Source organism: Nipponia nippon, unplaced genomic scaffold (genome assembly GCF_047370975.1).
Source record: "Nipponia nippon isolate SJK-2023a ecotype South Korea unplaced genomic scaffold, ASM4737097v1 scaffold_5, whole genome shotgun sequence".
NCBI classification, from domain to species: domain Eukaryota; kingdom Metazoa; phylum Chordata; class Aves; order Pelecaniformes; family Threskiornithidae; genus Nipponia; species Nipponia nippon.
In genome coordinates, this window is record NW_028262369.1 from 69,465,032 (window position 1) to 69,484,581 (window position 19,550).

The 19,550-nt window shown below is 44.1% G+C and overlaps 1 protein-coding gene across 2 annotated transcripts in view; it reads right to left on the reverse strand.

Moving 5' to 3' along the window:
• Positions 1-887: 887 nt before the first annotated feature.
• Positions 888-19,550, reverse strand: part of SATB2 (SATB homeobox 2) — a 138,053-nt gene continuing 119,390 nt past the window's right edge. For both annotated transcript variants that reach the window (XM_087733752.1, XM_087733751.1), the window contains exon 11: positions 888-4,034. In XM_087733752.1, the coding sequence (XP_087589878.1) occupies positions 3,579-4,034 (456 nt within the window). In that variant the 3' untranslated portion in view covers positions 888-3,578. The remainder of the gene's footprint in view (positions 4,035-19,550) is intronic.

Consider the following 19,550-nt stretch of genomic DNA (forward strand, 5'->3'; position numbering starts at 1 on the left):
CAGAAGTAGCTCCCCAGCGCCAGGCTCCAGGTGCTCCCAATTGCAGCCCTTTCCTGATACGAACAGGAAACTCAAGTGGCAAGCAGGTGGCTGGATATCCGAAAATGTGGTTATTCCCCCCCCTTCCCCTATTTTTTTTTCTCAAGGGAGCACATAGATATTTTATATAGGATGTGAATAAGCCATGAAAAGAACTATTGCATTGGAACTACCAAAAAAATGCTTTTAAAATTGCTCTACCTCAGTTCCTAGACAACTCAAGTCTGACGTGCAGTGTATGATCTGTCTGCTAGGATTGAATCCAGGCACTCACCACTTTGTTAGCTTAAGAATTTTGAGCAATTTTTTCCATTTATCTGTATTCTCCCCAAAATCATTTCACACATTTCTCAGATACATCAATCCTTCCGGCATTCCTCTAGACACTCAGTAGGATGCCCTGCTATAAATATAATAAAGCCTTTTATTATGTCCATTAACCATGGACATGTGTGCTCCAAAAGTTTCCTGACACGCAGTCATTTGTGGCTTTTTAATTATAAACAGAATATTTCTAGCAGCGAAAGAAGACAGCAGACTGGAAGTGGATCTTTGTGTGTGTGTTTTGAGTATGTTCTCCGCCGGGCTGATGGCACCCCCGCCCGCCTCCCGATCCCATCGGAGTCTCTCTGCGTCTGCACACACGTGTACACAAAAAGCCAGTAACACCACAGATCTGTCCTGGGTGATACAGATCCGTCAGCTGTGCCGACCCCAGGGGGCTTATGCAGGTTTTCAAACCCCCGTAACACCGATCAACTCCTTTATCAACAGGCAAATGTGCCCCCCTCCATTTCGCAGACCTTGTTCCACTCGAGCTCAGCAGAAAAGAAAAAAGGCCCAGTAAATTACTTGACAAATTAAGTCATATTTATTGAATGCGTTTTATTTCAACAACCAAAAAATTCTAACAGCCTAACAATGCACATAAGTTAAAAATTAATTATCACTTAGTGATAACAAAGATAAAGTTGATTTACATGGAAAAAAGAACATTTACAATATGTTAATCCTTATTCACATTGTTGATACCGCAATAAAACACAATTTGTTTTTTTTATTTTTTATTTCACAAAAAAGGCGGAAAATTGTGCTTTGTTAAGAGGCACTACAAGAAAAGTTTCTTTCTCCAAATAGATATTATATGATGGATATTGAATAAATAGACATATATGCATTGTAATTCGCAAAGTTCTGGCAAGACCACAGGCTAAAATGCCCACAGATTCACTTAGAACCACTGCAAAATTGGCAGTGAAATTAAAAATAAAAAGGCAAGACTCAGCATTGAAAAAATACCTAATAAAATTTTTGGTTGAAGTGTAAAAGATACCAAATGTTGATGCCATCATCAGATGAACAACCTTACGTAGCTTGGCAAAATTCAGTTTCCTCTCAAACGTATGGAGTGATTTCAGCTACAGGATAAGAAGACAGTTTTGAAACAGTAGCTCTGACAGAAACATAAAGCAGCAACCACTGAAATTCTGATTAAAGCTGCAGCATACTACAGAAATAAAGGATGAAGGGCGAAAGGGGCATTAAGTAAGCAACCCACCATCATTTTGCAAAGGTATATGAAATTTATGCAGAGATACTCTTATGTTTCAAACTAGTTTTGAAAAAATCCCTTAAAAACTCCAGAGGTTACTGAGCAGCTAGAATTAGCTTGTATTGCAACGTCTTCTCCCTGTATATTGTCTGTTCTGAGTAAGTATCTACACGTAGAGGTTTGTTTTTCCTTTTTAACTCCTACCTTTTATACCTTTCAAATATATAAATAGTATTAACAGTTATATTACATTGCCTGGTGTAGTAAACAGAAAGTAACTTTCAAAGTGATATTGCGTGAGGTCTTTGTCAAGGTTACATGAAAAGCCCATGTGAAAAAAGGAAGAAAAAAACCAGAAGCCTTGATGGTGCGGTTATGATTGCAGTTTGAACAGGCGTCTGAAATCAATCCAGCTGCAAGAGTAGCAAAGGTGCGGTCCTGTCTCGGAAATCATTGCACGGAAGTGAAAAGTAAATGCTACTTGGCGTCTCTTTCGACACGATGCCTCAGAACGGGTGGATGCTATAGTAGATTGCAGCTTTAGTGCTCATGCCATCGAAGAGTCAGTCAGTATTAGCTCTGCTTTATGTGACGTAGCTGCTAGCTAGGTGGCTGCGAAACCCTTCGAGAGGGAGGCGGGCGGGCGCAAAGGGCCTCGCGCGCCCGCCGCCCCCCGCGGTGGGGAGGCTGGAAAGCGCCCGCGCCTTGGACGCTGCGCACCGGAGGCGGGCTGCAGCCTGGGGGACCCGCGGCTGAAAACACTTCATTTCACTGGCACAAAACGCGTGACACGGAGGAAGCCCGGCGAAAACAGAAACACGGGGGAGGCTGGCGAGAAGGGCAAACGGGAAGTCAGCAACGCAAACCCTCGGTCTGTCAGCAATTTACCTGGACAGGATTGTTGGGATTGTGGCGTTTTGTGTCCCACTGTAACTTTACACTTGTGTGTGTGTGTGTTTCACCTCAGTATAAACAAAAAGCAACGACAAGAAGGAAGCTTATAAATTTTAAGATCTGAAACAGAGAACAGGTAAATAAAATCCACAGTAAAATGTGGTTCATAGTATGAATTCCATACATCAAATCTCAACACGTTATCTTTCTTCTCCTTCTATAAAGACCTCGTTAACGGACAAGTCTTCTATGCACTGAATTTCAGCTTTAGTCATTCTGAATCCCGTGAAAATTCATCTGTTCACTATGGACTGTCTGGAGAGGGGAACACACTGTATCCTTTTAAGTGTGCATTGTGTTTAAAGTACTTTAACTTACTAGTTTTCTTTTTAAGGTGCCCTGATTTGTTTTTCCTTTTTCTCTCTTTTTTTTTTTCCTCTTTTCTTTTTTTGGCAGTGTTGATTTATGTCTTTAAATACATACCTCAAAAATTACCCATCAAGTTGCCAGACAGGAAGCCATATAATAATAAAAAAAAAAATCAGGGATAAACATAGAAAATAAATAGGAATTCAAAAATAGTCACCACACCCTGAGAGCAGGCGGCAGTTTATCAAAAAGCCAAAGCAACTCATTGTGAAGTGGTTTTAATACATAAACAAGTCTCATCTTTAAAGAACTCATTTCACAGTCTATACTTTCAGGTTGTAAAGTTCCGTCCCATGCAATTTTAATATATATATATTTTATGTAAATATATATATATACACACAAAGTTGTAAATTTTCCTTCATTGATTTCATAGGACTTTTTCTTCCCATTTACTTGCTAGATGTCCCTTTCATAAGTGCAAGATTAATGAAGGCATAATCCTATGTGATTACAATGACTACTTCAGTCAAATGTAGGAAGTGTAACACTCGAGTGTCTGTGTCAAGGCGATGTCTGATCGGGCAATGCTGAATTCATTCGGTTTGCACATGGATCATGCGCAACGGAAACAAACAAACAAAAAGTAAAAAGAGAAAAAAACTAAAAATGAAACCAGAAAATCCTTGGATCAACGTATTGCTTTCTGCACTCCTATCTCACATTATCTCTGGTCGACGTCCGCGGGAGCCGCCTTGCTTTTGTCGGGGTTCTCCTCCTCAGGCTCCACTTTGTACATTTCCTCAGAGCCCTCCTCGCTGTCGTTCTCCTCCGACTCCGTCAGCAGCTCCTCATCCTTGTACTCTGCCACGTCAACCACCGTTCCCAAATGCTCTTTTAGCTTCCCATGGTGCTTTACGTGGTAACGTTGGTTCTGGAAGAATTTGATGATGGTGTGTTTGGGGAGATCCAGCTGAGCAGAGAGGGTGTGGATGGCTTCCTGATCAGGGTAGAGACCCACGTCGTGGATAAAGCTTTGAAGGATACCTAGAGCTTCCAAGGAGATCTTGGTACGGGATCTTGGCTTTTTGGCACAACTGTCCTCAGCGGGTGGAGGAGGAGCCTCTTCTCTAGGTGGGGAATTCTCCTTCGCAGGCTGGGACTGCTGTCTGTGCAGTACCTACAAGATCAAACAGACACAGACTTCATGTACACGCTGACCCCCTCGGTGCCGGAGATAAGGGCACTGGTACAGGTCTTTACGCAGGGCCGACCTTGTTTCAGTGAAGAAAAGTGATAATTAATATTCATTTTCCACTACCTTTCTCACCTGTAAGACAGCTGCACCAGTAACTACAGACTGAAAGGAGAAAGCAATATAAAAGGCAAACGATATAAAAAAAATATAAAGCCACAGAATAAATGATAAATACAAAATGTAGGTAATAAAAAGAAATATCAAATAGCCAAAAGAAAAATTAAGTCAAAAGGTATTACGGCCTCGTGGTCACGATGACTGGCCAGTTGTCCCATCTCTGACAAGTCATTCTCCCGCTTTGTTTCCTCCCGTCTTCTTAGCCTAGAGACTCTCACCGTTTCTACAAGATGCCAAGTACCACAAAGGCCTAATCACATGTGGGATTGTCAGGTGCTACTTTATCGTGAATAATGATTTGGCATTGAAATCCATCACAGCTGCTTTATGAGAAAAAAATTAATAATGAAAGTCCAGACATTTGTTAAGATTTCCCTTCTATGAAGTGCGACATCGCAGTCGGTTCAGTTGCTTCGCAGAGCTGGCTTTAACGTACCTCTTGAACAGCTTTCTCTGTATTACATCTGTATTAATTTCACTAGTTGAGGAGTTCTGAGTTCAAATAATTATATCCCTCCATTCTGAGAAAGCCTCTGGGGCAAACACAGTTTCCAGTCTTGTAACAGATTTTCACCAGCAGTATCTCCTTTTTGGCGAATTTAAAGAAAGCATATGTAGCTCTTAATCTTCCTAACAGCCACTTAAAATGACTAAGAAAGGGCCTTGTGCAGCCCTTATTCCAGGGGAAAAAAAATACCTGCGCTGAATTGTCAGAAACACAGAGGAGCTCCATATGCTTTCTTTAAAACCAAATCTATATAAGGGAGATTACTGGCAAAAATCCCCTACAGGATTGAGGGCTGTATTTGCCCAGAGGTTTCTTCAGATGCAGAGAAATAATTATTAGAACTCAACACTACAGAGCTAACAAAATCAATATGGATAAATATTTCCTTCCACAAATAAGAGGGAATTCTGGCTCTTCACCCAAAGAACAAAACGTCTTTGCTGCAAACTGTAACATCCAGAAAACCAACCCTACATTATAGCTCTCTAAAGGGAAAAAAATAAGGAGAAATAATGGAAATGTGCTGAGAACTTGCACTGAATTTTACACACCTACGGAGCCCCCAGTAAAGCGCTACAATAGCCAAGTTACTACTGCAAGAGGGAAGTCCACTGTGGAATATCAGCCTGTTACGCAAATAAATAAAAAGGTGCTGTGCCGAAGAGCCCTTTATTCACTTCCTTCATCAAACGTTGCTGTCACAGTCGTTTACGACACCAGCGATCTCCAGTCACGGTTTTTGAAAAGCACATCAAAGTCCCCAGCCACTGCCCGCTGCACACGTGTGGCCGAGGAGCCGAACCGGGTGGAGATGCTGTGAAAACGACCCGACCTGCAGCCCGGCCGAGGGATGGATCGCCTCTCTTCTGCGGCGCTGACGGCAGCGGGAGGCACGCAGCCGCCCAAGGGGGGCTACACCTCCAGCTGCGGCTCAGCGCCGTGCACGGGGGCAGGACCTGCCGCCACAGCCCCAGCGCCTCGATGAGCGGCGGGTGACACACAACCGCATGTCCCGCCGGCTGCCGCGCAAGGCGCTGCGGCCGCCACCGCGGAGCGACGCTCGTGGCAGGGATGGAAAGCACCCGAACAAGGAGGCAGCTTCACGGCAGCTCCACGCTGTCAGCTAAAAGCAGGTGTCACCGCCGGCGACAGGCAGGGCTTGCCACGCTCCTGGCGAGAGCCGCTGGTGGGGAGAAGCACTGCAAATGTTTTTTGGTGACAATAGATTCATTTTCCTCCCAAGCACGTAAATACGCAGGGTGTCACAGGCATGGAGCTAACCAAGGAGCTGGGGGAAAGGAGAAACTCCAATGGAAATGACGGGTATTCTGGTTTATGTTTTATTGCATCTCTTGCAATAAAAGAGCATGATGTTCCAATGAACGGAATCACTCAGCTGCTCTTTGAGGATTTCTTTTTTGTCCATGGATTGTTTTCAAAGAGAAGGACTGACGTTTCCAAACAGAGGGGTTACAGACGAGGGTCGGATCCGTACCTACATCGGCAGGGAGCGCTGAAAGCAGCAGAGCTGGGATTGCTGCCGCCAGCCAAGGACCCAGCCCCCATGAATTTGTCACGCAGCCCCTACCTACGTTACCTCCCCTATGGTGCCCTCAGGTCCTGTCCCCTGACACTGCGAGGCCCAGAGCAGCCAAAAAGAAAAGGATTTAACACCACAAATAACCTGCCGGGGAATTTACAGACAGCGTCATATGAAAAGCCTCAAGTAGCATTGGTAATCAGAAGCTGAATTCCAGTAGCAGCTAACAGAGATAGAAACGCATCCAGAAACAGTGCGAATTACTCAGTTCATTCTTGCTGGAGTTGGAAGTGGGCTTTTTTTCGCTTTTCAGTTGACAAATAGCATGAGAAACGATCCAGCCTGAAAAATGTTACAAGACTTCCAATCAAATATAATGATGAAAAAAATCCAACAATACAGGATCAGCAGCAGTAAAATGTTTAATTTGAAGGAGATGAAGAGATGCCTACAGCATCTATAAAGCAATCAACCAAAGAGAGGGCTAAGAGCGGGAAGGAAAGAATAATTTTACTTAACCCTTCCTTTTCTGGAGTGACCTCTCCATCCTCTCCAGATGAGACAACACGTCACTCGGGGGTTATCAGTGTAAAGTATTAGGGAAAGGTTGTATTTCATTTGACTTACTGTTTTTCTAAATAACACAAAACCCTAAAGCTACTCTTATAAGTCTCATGATTTCACTAACTTTTGGGGGCTTGCTCTGGACTTCCAGTGGCTTTAACAAAGGATTTCAGTGACACAACATTAACCATATACAGAGAGATGGATAAATGTGCAGAATTTCCTTCAGGTTTAGGCTGTGACCAGTTTTGTGTTTCCTTCTGATAATATGAGCTATTTAATACAGAAAAGCAAGCTTTTCTATGGGAAACAGATCAACTGTTGAGACACATGATAGAATATGAAATCTAAATTACCTTTTTGTTGAATATTTGCTTTGAACTACATTTGTAAAACACACTGGTCGATTTGGGCGATTTGCTTACTTCATGTCTGGCTCTGCACACCACAGCCTCATAGAGGAAACTACCCATTTTTGGCAGTTCCAGATTTTGTGATTTTGGGGTCATTATTATGCTTTTAAATCTGCAGGTAAAATTTCCACTGGCTTCACGCACTGCTGTGCTCACTCTGCCATAACACTTTGGGTTTTGGGTCAGTGCTGCTCTGCTTCTGTACTGCAAAGAAGGAAACCCCACTGATCTTCAGTGATTAAAGCACAGGCTGCAGCACATTTTCCAGTGCAGGTAAACTCCCCAAATGACGGTCTGATCTAGCACGAAACACCAGGCGTATGGTGGGCTTCAGAGAGAAGGGATAAAAATGACAGCCAGGCTCAGCTTTCCTTTTCCCGAGAAAGCTGGCGCTGGGCTCGGAAGGGCGCACATCCCGGCATAGGTGCACCGTGTCCTCCCTTCCCACTCCCCTCTCCTTCCTCCGTGCCCTTCCCCACCGCTGCCCGGCCACAGGTGGGGCAGCCTCCTCCTCCTCCACAGCCACCACCATCTGGAGCTGACTTCCCTTCCCCTCCCTCCTCCTCACCGACTCCCCATCTACTTTCAAATCAAATGTGAAGATATAGATTTCCTTCCATGCCCACAGGACTTATTTTTTCCATCCCTTCAAGAGATTTCATTTTTAAACTCTACAGGCATGGCTGCCTTCTCACTGTTTCAGAACAGTGCAGGTACAGAAGATGCTGCTTTAGGAAGGTTCATTCAGGTAGACTTTAACCTACCAAACTCATTTTTTCAAACAAATTAACCAGCGCTGGGAGAAAACTTGCAAGAAAATGAATATGATGGAAGTTGACTTTAAAAGATAAAAGTGACTGGTCTTAAATCACACTGTACTGAAATATGATTTGAAGGCCACAATGAAAACCAGCTGGAAGCCATGTGTAAAATATAATAGTACATGCCTACAGGGAAGGAAGTGAGATATTGAATGATTAAGTTTAGGAGAGTATATAATGTAGTGTATCATTACGGGAGTGATCAGGATTACTTGTAATAAGCTAAGGGTTTGTGGTCTTTCTACAATCCAAAGCCAAGAATTATTGGGGGGAAGGGATCACCGCACTGTTTTACACATATCCGCTCCCCACGTCTCGTGACACTGCTGCAGGAGAAACCTGACTTCGGCAGACTGGGACAGCCGCGTTCCCACAGCAAAGAGAGGTGAGCGAACCCAAACTGAATGATGAACGTCATGTAATTGCAGCCTGTGTCTGCACTGCATTTAATTTTGGCTGGATTCACCATCCCACTGATGTTTGTTTCCATTTCCACCCACTTTCTAGCTAGAACTAGACACGTGAAAATGGTGAGTCGCTAAGGGGAGCCAAGCAGGACGCCTGAGCGGGGTACACACAGGCGCAGGGGCACCAGCTGTAGCGAGGCACCGGCTGACAACGCTCGCTCCGTGAAATGCCACCTTTCGCTGCCTGAACAGCCCTCGCAGCAGATTACAAACGGGAACTGCATTTCTACATGAAAACCCCGAGCTCTTTTGTTTCGTAGCGTGGTTCTGCTCTTCCCTTGCAGACAGGATTAGTCATGTGAGCTCCTTTCTGACCGGTTTTGCTGAGGTGATGAGGTGCCCCTTACTATGAGAAACACCAAAAACGTTACATTCTTGGAAGTCACGACTGTGCGTTTGCCACAGAGCCTGCCCGTGTTGGACGGGCACCGCCTTCCCCTGCGCACAGACAGGGCGAGCACCGACAGGCAGCTCAAGTGGCGCGCGCTGCCCCGTACCCGTTCTCATAACCCAAACCCACACGGAGCAGAGTTGAACGGATCGGCCTTCTCTCCTCCACACCGGGAAGGGGGTCTCACTTTTTAGCTTTCCTTCACATTTACGTTGCTCTCGTAGCCAGCCATGACACTGTATCACACCAAGGACTTTTATGCCGAAGAGAGCAAGTTTTTAGCCCACTTAAGGAGCCCAAAATAAAAGCCAGAGAGAATGCCCACACTTTACAAAACGTAGGTTCAGTACCTGTGTTTGGTCCATCTAACACCGGTCATCTGTTACATCCCTTACAAAAATCCAAGACGAGTCAGCGGGATTTACCACCAGTTTGACTCAATGCAAAAACGGATTCACTCGGAACTTCATGTAAGCAAGCCCGTTGGAAAAGCTCCTTCCCAATGACAAGCTAAAGCCAAAGGGAGGGCAGAGGACAAGCCTGAACAAGGTGTTCAGCTGCATTTTACTGAGACCTGTAGCTGGAATTTGCAACACTTCACCTCTGAAAGCTGAGAGCTCCCAGGCACTGCCTACCTATCACGTTAAGAGTTTACTTAAGCGACCACTTCCATCACCTTGCAAAGAAATCTTACACCTAGAAGGAGGCACTGTCTGTCCCTCTTAGCAGATCTTACAGGAATAATCTGTGGGAGATTATCTATTCAAACAACCAACCTTACACTTGCTACTCCCAGTCTCTCACAGCTTATCTTTGTCCACAGAAATGTGCAAGAAGAGAAGAGAGCAAGCTGCTGCCACAAACAGGCTTGCACCCTGACAGCCTCCCAGTCCGGGGCTCGCAGGGGTAGGAGCATTCATTAGATGCAATCACTGTGCCAAGACACTTTACAGGTTCCCTAGGAATGTCTGTACAAGAAACTGTAGCAGAAGTTACAATTTGCACCTGTGTTCATTTCTTTCCTCTCAAAAATGTGGTTGTTAGACTACTCTCTTTTTTTCCCTTGCAAAAATATATTCATTTAGGTAAACACTACAGCACTAGTCGCAGCTCCAAATGAAGTATTTTCTTTGGGCTCATTCTCACAGCGGTGATTTCACACCTTGACACCATAAAGCTGTGTTAAAGACTGTGGTTTAGTTTCCTTGCTTTTCTTGGATTATACAGTATCCTAAGGTCAAAACTCAGGAAAATCCAAAACTGTTATTAAAAAAGAAAAACTATCTATGAAGTGATGACAAATTGCAGACTACAGGTGTTAGATTACATTTTGACTCCAGGCAGGTTTAATATACTTTAGTTTCCTTTTACAATTGCCCTTAGCAGGTACCGTTATCGGTAAGGGATTTAAAAAAAAATATATGGTACTCAATAAAAGAAGACCGTGTCAAAAGAAATCAATATGAGCGTGCAAAATGGTAGGAAGTCTGACATGGATAAATATGTTCACTTTCATCTAACTTCAGTCTGAGCTTCTTTTAATTTTGTAGCTCAAATGCTAGCCGCACATCCTGTGCGTTTTCCAATACAGCTTAGTAATTGCTTCACAAGAGTAAACACCGTTATTAGAGATAATTATAATACATGTTTGTGATATGATGCACGCCGTCTCATGCAAGCCAGACCAAATCAGCCAACCAGAGCTGGTGGCTACGACGACTTGTAACCCAGCAGCCCTGGGTCCTGTTCAGCCGCAAAGACAAAGCGGTCACACAGTAAAAAAATCCCCCAAATATTCAGGCCTTTCCTATCACCCTTCATCTGCTGCTGACCACCACTGGAGCCAGAATATTGGATCAGACAAACCCCAAGTCCTAAATCTTTCAGCTTTGAGGTACAAGCCACTCTCTGAGCCACGCAAAAGGGGAGTCAGAGGGAACTATGAGCAGAGAAATGAGTTCCACAGGGAATCTGAAGTCAAAGGCAAGTTTGGTTTCCAGGCTGGAATGCGAGCTGGTTGAAGTGATTCATTTCAACATCTTTGGAGCACACTCGCCACATGCTTCCCTTTGCTTTATGGCGGTCGCCTTGCTTAAGGGCAGGAAATAGGCAGTGATCTGAAAACATGGCAAGACACTGAACAAACACCCGGGCTCTGAAACAGTGGCCCCATCCTGCAGTGCTTCTCCAGGACCAAGCTGTCAAAACTGGTCAAAAAGGTGACTAAAAAGACAACAGGAAGAAAGAAAAAAATCAAAAACTAACAAAACTTTCAGTTGTGCATTGCTTTTGCCACCCCAGGCAAAGCGATAAGCACAAGCATTAGCAAAACACAATTGATCTTGACTGGAAGGCGGGGGGGAAGGTGTCTCCCCCCTCCGGCACACACTGCTCCCATTAATGCTAACAGGAGCTTAGCATGCATCAAAGAGCAAATACACCACAAAACATTTTTAAGAGCTATCATCACTGGAGATAAAATATAAATTACAGTCTGATTACACGGCGCTGCTAAGAGGCTACATGTGCAGCATAGCTCGCAGTGACAACTGGAGATGACCAGATAGCTTTTGGACAGGCCTAAGGTTACCGTAAAACATCTGTGTGGAGGAATCTTTCCTTGTCTTTGCTTTCCTTTCAAGAAGCCGTGGCACTGCTGTCTGCACAGTTGTTTGAAGAATGTTTACAAATCAGCTTGACAAAGAGAAGAAAAAATTCTGCCATCACTCGACCACAATCATGATCTTATTCTTCAGTAATGCGTGGTTTATTTCCCTTTCCTGATCTCTGTTAATAGACAGCACGTGCCTACACAATAGCCACTATTTTGTCTGTATAATGTTAAAAAAATAAATCACAAAACTCTGACAATGCAGAGCAGTGTCCCGGTGTTTCCTGGGGTAACTGCTCTCCCTCGAACGCTAACTCAACTCTTCCCACAAAAGCACAGGCACAACTTTCATTGCTGTGCAAGTGCCTGAGAACTGGCTGATTTTATGGGGTAGCATAAATGAGCTCATGCTGATGAACGTTAGTGGATTAGCTCTGAATTTCCCATCTTTGGCTGGTTTAAACCAGATTCTTAGGTTTATGGCATAGTAACTGTGGCCAGCAGTGGATATCCCTTTCTCAAATACCTAGCTGCAGCCTGGGAAGGTTGTCAACAACTACGACTCAGCCTGCAGGTGGAGCCGGCACGTACCTACTGTATAAATACGCAACAGGCCAGATTCATTCCGGCTTCTGCTGGCACAAACCAGGGTGCTGGTGACAGAGAGGCCGATGGGGCCAGGAAGTGTTGCACAACGCCGCTGCAGACTCTCTCCTGAAGGCGTTGGTGATGGATGGCTCCATTGTCTGGGGATGGGGCACGGCCAGCACAGCTGGCACGGGGGCTGGCTTGCTGAATCCCCTGGCAGGCAGGCAGGACTCTGCCGGCCTTGAAGAAGCCATGCAAGCCTCTCTTGCCTGTAACCTGCGGCAGCGAGGCAGCCCGCCCCCGCAAGGGAAAAAGCAACAACCCCATAAAGGTTCTCGCTGCCCTTCTGCATGGTGATGCTAACCGGAGTCCCACTCAAGCGGGACTTTCAGCACCTGCGAATGCATCAAGGGCCACAAAACCTTCCAGTTAACACTCACCTTCTTCAAAACAAGACCACGACCTTTGTGGGCCTCTGACTTGCCTCTTCGGTGCTTTCTCTTGCAGCCCTAGCAAGGCTCTCCGGGGTGTCACGGCGTGTAGAGCCCTGCTTGGCAGTTTCCGAATCGAGACAGAGCTTGGTTGTGGTTGGAGGGAGGGTCTGTCAAAGATTTCGACTCGATTCTGAGTTTCCCCAACCCTACTAATCCTAATGAGGAGCTGGCAGAATGCCACAGGAACTACGGAAGGAACAAAAGGCTTTTTGGTTTGCTTTTCTGCAGACAAAATACTTCTTGTATCCTCTACGTCTTCTTGTTTAATTAACACTACACATGTTCTCCTTTTAATTTGAAAATCAGAAGAGTATTTGCGGGCAGCGTGAGCAAGATCTTCCCTGAGAAGCCCCAACCTAGAGCCATGCTTAAGTCCAAGCTCTAAACCCGTAACTATGGTGGCACGGATGGCGCCACTATAATCATGTTGTTTTCCAGTTACTCAGATCAGGAGTAGGCACTGCATTATTTCAGGAAGAATATGTTTGGATTAGACACTGGATTCTGGGGGGGTGTACGGGGGGGGTAATTATTTGTCCCATCAAACTGTTTTAGGTCCTTACGGATGGCTATTTGGGTTCCAGGAATACCCAGCTGTACTGCTAATTTTTACAATGGGGGCAGTTAGAAGTCAGAAGAACCTGACTGTTATGGTTAGTGAAAATAGTAGATTTGTGCTGATAAAACACTACTCAGCATGTTTTTTGCTTTCTAGACGTAACCACCAATGCACTTAATAACAGGACTTGAGCAAACTATACTGTGTGAATCAAACACATAAAAGTATAAATATTCCTTTTTTTAGAAAGCAAGTCTTAAAAAGTGCATTATAATCAACTACCATGGTAAAAGGCAAAATATCCAGCGTTACCACACACGCAACTGGCATAATGTGCTTTATTATACCCTTAGCTTGAAACTGGGTAAATAAAAATCAAATGACCAAAGTACAGTCTCCCGCACAGATTAGGGCACTGAGGACAGGAGGCCTCAGAGAAATAAATCTGAAATCCTTTGTCTTCCTGATTACGCTCTGGAAAAGGTGGACACGATTGGAAGACTGAAGAAGCTACGCTGGTGTTACTGCTTTCCCTGTCTCACTACTCTGACCTGTACCTATTTTATAGGTTCTGGATGCTGGAAGAAAAAGGCTTTACGGAAAGTAAACAGCACCTGTAGTTTATATTCACAGCACTAGAAAATATGCAGTTGGGGAAAATATGCAGTTGTTCATTTTTAATAAAATGCTTTAATACATGGCCAGCGAGGCAGTATTAGGACAAAGCAGAGGATGACGCTGTTACGGCCCTGGGATCCATCCCTGGCTTTGCCGCTGCCTGCTGTGGGGAGCTCTGTGGACCACTCAGCCCATGGCTGGTTACACACACATAATTGGAGGGGTAAGCTCACGCTTAACACAAGCCTGCTGCTTGTGTAGGTCTGTGTGCAAGGAGCCCCAGGCTTTTGATAGAAATGCAAAACACCATTCTTTGCTTCATTAAGATTAGAATTGTGTGGCATTTTTCAGTCAAAAATCTTTCTTTCAGTCAAAAATGTTGACTGAGTGAACATGAAAGTATTGCCTAAATAAAGTCTACTTTGCCAAGCTGTTTGCCTGGGGTGGCAGGGGGGGAGGGTGGATATTCTGACAAAGTTCAAGCAGTTGTTTAGGCATTTTTCATGAAACAGCATATTCTGGTTGCTTTTATTCAGAACAACTTTTGCTCTTCAAATTCTTCCTATTTCCTTTAAAGCATTTTGTTGCTCTAAGCTGCCGCAAACCTTTTTTTTTTTTTTTTAAATTTTAACTGGAAATAATAATTTAAAAAGCGCCAACATATTTTTTTCTTTCAGTATTTCAGAAATGTCAGCAACCCCTTAAACTCAGCTCAAGCACTTCTATAGCTCTAGGCTGTACCACCCAAGGAACAGAAGCTCATAGCCGTCTATCTACCCACCTACCTCCTTCACCGTCATATTTACAACGGGTTGTACTGATGGGAGCTCTGAAAGAATGAAATGTAATGCAGTTTATAAAAGGAGCTGGATGTGAATCCTTCCTATCTCAAAATCCAATAAAGCTTATGATTTTTATTGCATGTGGGAGTCCTTTGGTCTGTGTAATACTGATTAGCAGCTTGGCCAGCAAGTCTGATAAAGCCAGAAAGTACTTTCGAATATATTCTGGCCAGAGACACCTGGGAGTGAAGCGTGCGTGTTGCAGCTGACGGCCCCAGGGGCACACACGTACCTTGGGATTTCTTCCTTGGTTCTGTCCCATCTCGCCATGGTTTTGTTCCATTCTCTCCAGAAAGAACGACTCCAAGCCTCTCTTATCCTTGAATCTTCCCATAACGGAGGCATCATCTCAAAACTATTCCCCGTCACCTTTCCAACACGCATGAACCCAAAAAATTTACAACCTGCTTCAGTCAGGGCTCCGGACTAGACTTTAATGGATCCCAAACAGAGCAACACAGCATTCTTACTCCTGATCTCATTTAAGCAAGGGAACACCAGGAATAACATTACTCCAAGTCAGCAATGCTTCCCCGGTGCTAATCAGGCCATTAAAAAGGCATAAGCCGTTTGTTTGACGCAGAGGGACAAAGACAACCACAGAAACGAACAAAAACCAGGGAAAAATTAGAGATTAAAAGTAATAATACTCCTTTCAGCAAACCACAGTCTGAATGCATGATAAGTGGCTAAAAGACACAATCACTGCAAGATCTAAAGACAAAAAAGTCTCCTGACTGAATGAAACGTAAATTAAACCCGCTCTGGTACAGAAGCATTTCCTTCACAGGGCAGTACTCAATGCCATCGGGAAATCCAGACCCATTTGCTGCAAACGAGGGCTGCCGCAGCTGACCCTCCCTGATCTCGCTTAAGGAAAACACACACACTCAAAGTCAACAGTTGGAGGGAAAGGAAGAAAAACCCAAACGCGGCAGACTTGCTAGAAGAGATTTCCATGGAGGTTCCCTCCCCAAATAAGCAGATGGTTTCCAGTTAGTCAGGGTCAGGGACTGCCCGTGTGGTTTCCTGCCTGCTTGCCTTTGTAGCTTATCTAGATCTCATCAAGATATGCAGTCCGAAAAAATTAGAATGGCTAAGTACAGAAATTAGGGAAACTAAATACAAATGAGCCTTGGTTTGCACTTCTGCAGACGAGCAAGGGTATCTGTGCCCGTGGGCGGGATGAATGCAGCGGTGCCAACCCCTCTGCCGGGGCAGCCACGTTGGCCTGCGGCACATCTCATCTGCAGAGGCCGGGTCAGGTCTCGTTAATGCCGCTGTGCCGGCCCAGGCACCAAAGCTGTGCCTAACTCTATCCAAAACACTCTGGGAAACAGCTCAGCTGCTTTGAAAATACCCCTGACATCAGTTTACAACCCTGCCTGCTTTAACTGCGGTGTCAGTGCCTGCCGGCAGGCTGGTTACACGGCGTATCCCCATCCACGCTCGCAGCCCTCGGAGGGGTGGCACACACACAGTGCATGTCTACGTGTTTTACAAAGCTCCGGGCAGACGCTGGCTCTTGCAATGCCGTGCATGGGAGCAAAGCAAAAATCCGACCAGGAACGTATGCACAAGCCATCCATATGGAAAGGGCATTCTCAAATTAAGCCCTGAAACCCAGATGAGATCTGAGCGAAGGACAGTTTCACTTAAAGGAAATCTCTGAGGTCAACCAGCAATTAACTGAAAGGTTCTGATTGAATACGCTATTGACTGCGCTCACATCAGACAGCTTCCTGTTTATTATACCTTATGGGCTGTCTAGGTGCCAAGACATTAAACTGTCAATAATCTATTAATACTAAACAGCTCCTCCCTCCTTACTCCCCCATGCAAATACTCTTAGGCTCAGAAACTGCACTAAAAAGATGGAAATTTTTGAAGTGAGATGGAAATGAGCTTTTTAGGGTCTTTCTTTGCTTGGTTCCAGCTGAAAGTACAGCAACATTCATAAACAATATAACACGCAGTCTGTAACTACATGGAAAAAATCGTGTTAAAAAAAATCAGACGTGATTGAGACCATATCCTGAAATCTGGCTTTCTTTTCCAAGCCATCTTTAAACAGTCTAAGTTAAATTTAATTAACAATTTACAGCAAGGAGAGAGAAGTTATTTAAAGAGAGGCCTACAGGTCCTTAACATTCAGTGTCTGGGAAACAGTTGTATATAAAAAAAAAGTTTTAATGAATTTAATAGAGAAAAGCACTTTAATTAAATGCTGTCAAAGAGGATTGTATTAATGACTGCACACAAAGGAATTTAGAGCAAGCCAAGTATATTTAGCAAATAGGAAGTAGGCTTTCAGAGGCTGCAACTATTTATGTTTCTGCCATTGCAATGCATCTAGGAGATCGCGTTGCCAATTGAAAGCGGTTATGTTATTAGATATGATTTTATTTATTATGGATTATTAAAATTTCAAATCCTGGAGGGAATACATTTATTTCACTTCTAAAATGAAAGAACAAAGATATTTCCTGCTTGTTCAGTAAGAGGAAAAACAGAAGAGGAAATAAATAATAAATAATAATAATAATAACTTAGCACTTAACTAGTGAAGTGCTGTCAGACAGATCTTTTTATGGGGCCTGTTGAGTCCTGGAAATTTAGTGTGTCTCCTTCCTTCTGCTACAACTGGATGGATTCGCAGTTGCTACCGCAGCTTCCCTCAACACAGCACAGAAAGAGGAGCCAGCTCTTACTCCTCACGGGCAGGATACAACTCCTCGTTGCATCCCGTGATAGCACACGGGACTTCTGCGATACCCTGCATGCTTCAAATCTGAAAATTACCAAAATTCCAAGAAGTAAAAAGAAATCTAGGTTGCCAAGCTTTTTGCAAGCATGACTGAGAAGACCAAGGTTTTCCAGACCTAACTAAGAGACTTATCCACACAACTCATAAAAGCCCCTACCAACGACGGGTCTGCATTAAGTCTTTCGGCAGAATGTGCTCGCCTTCCTCGACATCCATGTGATGGGACTTGTGGCAGGAAGGAAGGGGGCTCCTCACAATTCTCCCTGCCCATGTGCCTTGGATTCAAGTGCAGCAGATCAAATGGGCATGGCCTAGTAAGAGCATAATGTAGAGATCTAAACCATAAATTTGAGAAAAAGCAACTATAAAATTCAAGGGTGTCAACATTATTTTGTACTATGATGGTACAAGTATCATAAAACTCAATTTAATCCAAACTGGAAACAAAGGAATGTTTTTTGACCCAAAGTTAATGAGACAGCTGGGTCTGTAATATCCAGGATACGTTCTGTGATTTACCACATCCTTTTTGCCATATGTAACGGTAAGACCTTAATAATGATTTTAGAAGTTTCAAACTTCTCAGTGCTCCACCAGAGGCACCTTATACGTGCTTGTATGCCTTGGTTTCTGAACACCAAGTCCCTTTTAAGTTAGGCACCACGATGTGAGTTAGTCCCAAATGACTGGTTTTAAAATGTATTTATTTGTACTTAAATATAAGATTTCAGCCTTGAAGAAGTGAGTAGAACTGGGGAAAAAGACATTGGAAAGGAGGCACAAGGGGATGCCTACTTCCTTTCACAATGTAAGTAGCATCATAAATGGTGAAGTTTAATTTTCTAAATACATTATCTGATTTTTGTTTAAGGCTTTTATTAAAGTCATGTGTTATGTGTGTTGAGAATGTAGCCTTTGTTGTTCCACAGCTAGGGATCTTGCAAACAGCTTCGCTTTGTCTGTGCCAAGATATTTTGGAATATTCTTTGAAACACTGTAAGCATAGATGACTGTGAGAAAAAATACGTGCTACTGTACTTCTGGATACTTGATGTGTGAGAATAGTGCACAGACACAGAAACATTTCCCATTTCAATCTGCAATTCCTGTAGAAGTCCATACGAACATGGAACAACATACACAGCATACTAGCCCTGAAAAAAACATATCCCTGCACATATTCCAGTCTCTGGGCATTTCTAACCATTCAGAAAAAAAAAGAAAAAAAAAAAGTCCACAACAATGAATTTCCAAAAAAGACTGGCCCGGGGCAAGGAGACCGAGCACCTATATCCTGCTCCACCATAGCCTAACTCCCAGCACCGCCCAGAAGCTGCAGGATTTCCTTGGGGGATGCTGTGCAACACGGGAGGGAGAGCATCTCGCTCGCTCTCAGAGATCTTTGGGGGACAAGCAGTGCAATGTGCTCTGGTAGCACAATACAATCTTGTTTCGCTCCCCATGTAATTTTTATGATTGCCGATCTGCACAGAAAGGCCACCTGCAATGATCCAGGGCTCTAACTTTATCCTAAGATTTCTGTAAGGGTCCTGAGAATAAAATGTTGCATACGGCCAGTAGCCTATAAACATTTACACGTCTCTAAAGCCTGATATTATCATTTATGTACAAGTGTGAGGGACAGGGAGTATTTAGGGACCATTAAAATGAAATAAAAAAGAGCAATATTTTTAACTGCAAAAATTTTCAAACGTAAATGGAACAGAGGCTTATCTAGTGGCTTTTCAGCCTTCAAGATTTGCCTGCTGCCAGCCAGCAAGCTTCAAAGGTTGTGTGAATTTGAAGAGCTTTATTTAGTAATCTTGCTCTAGATGTTTGCTCATCCTCAACCTACTACAACTCCTTACAATGCTGGCGAGAGGGCCAGGACTGGAAGAGATGAGGGCTAAATCTGGGCAAATTGTGTGTGAACGGCAAAAGGGTGAGACGACAGGGGCTAAAGCTACAGTGATGTCATTTGCTAAAAAGACGACCTGTCAGAGCAACATCAACGCAAACCACCACCCCGCCAATTACTGCCAAGTCTCTGCAGCACTAAATCTGCACGTTCAGATTTTAAGCAGAATTTCTGCCTGGAGCATCCCAGGGGGAGCCGGGGCAGCCCAAGCAGAGCTGCT